Source organism: Perkinsus marinus (genome assembly GCF_000006405.1).
Source record: "Perkinsus marinus ATCC 50983 genomic scaffold scf_1104296976664, whole genome shotgun sequence".
NCBI classification, from domain to species: Eukaryota; Perkinsozoa; order Perkinsida; family Perkinsidae; genus Perkinsus; species Perkinsus marinus.
Window position 1 is genome coordinate 1 of NW_003200386.1, and position 952 is coordinate 952.

Consider the following 952-nt stretch of genomic DNA (forward strand, 5'->3'; position numbering starts at 1 on the left):
TCTTATACCCACTGCTATCTCTAATTGACCAATCTTGAGAGAATGGATGTCTCCCTCATCTCAGCCGCTGGCAACGACTCGATTTTGGAGCACACACCTGGTGCTGATGATGTGGGCACTAAGATTTAGCTGTAATGTTGTATCGCTCGTTAAAGGTATCATTGCGACTGAATTGGAGAAGCGGTGTGGAGTCAGCGTTAGTGAAGGATAGAGGTGCTGCCCAGGTTAGTACTGTTGTATCAGGCGTTGTGTGATGGGTGTTTCTATCAGGCCGTACAGGCTACTTCCGCTGGGGACATGACGTACAATCATCACGATTGGGGTGTTTGGGTCGATCAACTCTCAAGGTGGGTGGTGGAGGATCATAGTTCTAACGCGGCCCTTTTTCCATCTATGCACTGCTAGTTTCCCCGAAGCCGAGAAGAACTTCAAAGTCTTGGCTACGTCCACGAGTACTGAGGTTGACAGGGAGTTCATCGCTGTTGTGGAGGGTCGAAACGAATTCGATGGGGTATGGGCTGTTCAGGTGATTTTAAAGTTAACAATCTTGTGATGTCATTCATGTGGTCGTTAACGACGCTCAGTTTCACCCAGAGAAACCGTCTTACGAATGGAACTCGAAGCTGTCAGTGGACCACTCTCGAACTTCTGTCGAGGCAAACAGATTTTTCGCTGATTTTTTCATAAGCCGTGTGCGGGAACATCAGCCATACCGTCGGTGAGTCCTGTTGCTTCAAGGCTTCAACCGATGGGATATACCAATCAGAAGTATCTTAGATGCTTGCCGGTGTCCGAAGAAGCATCAGTGCTGGTTTACAACTATCCACTCCATTTTACTGGCTGGATCGGCTCGCCTCAAACAAATGCCGCTCGCGAAGGGTAGCTGCTCTCGCCCGGTTCGAGTCCTGTTCGTTGTTACCAGCTTGTATGCATCAGGTACTTCACTGAGACC

At 49.1% G+C, this 952-nt stretch overlaps 1 protein-coding gene across 1 annotated transcript; it reads left to right on the plus strand.

Annotated features, from left to right (window-relative positions):
• Positions 1 to 42: 42 nt before the first annotated feature.
• On the plus strand, positions 43 to 553 carry Pmar_PMAR019824 (hypothetical protein; the record flags this gene model as incomplete). The annotated part of the gene is made up of 4 exons (XM_002764602.1): positions 43 to 111; positions 156 to 224; positions 271 to 347; positions 406 to 553. The coding sequence occupies 4 exons, from the start codon at positions 43 to 45 to the stop codon at positions 551 to 553; spliced, it is 363 nt and encodes a 120-aa protein (XP_002764648.1).
• Between the last annotated feature and the right edge of the window lie 399 nt (positions 554 to 952).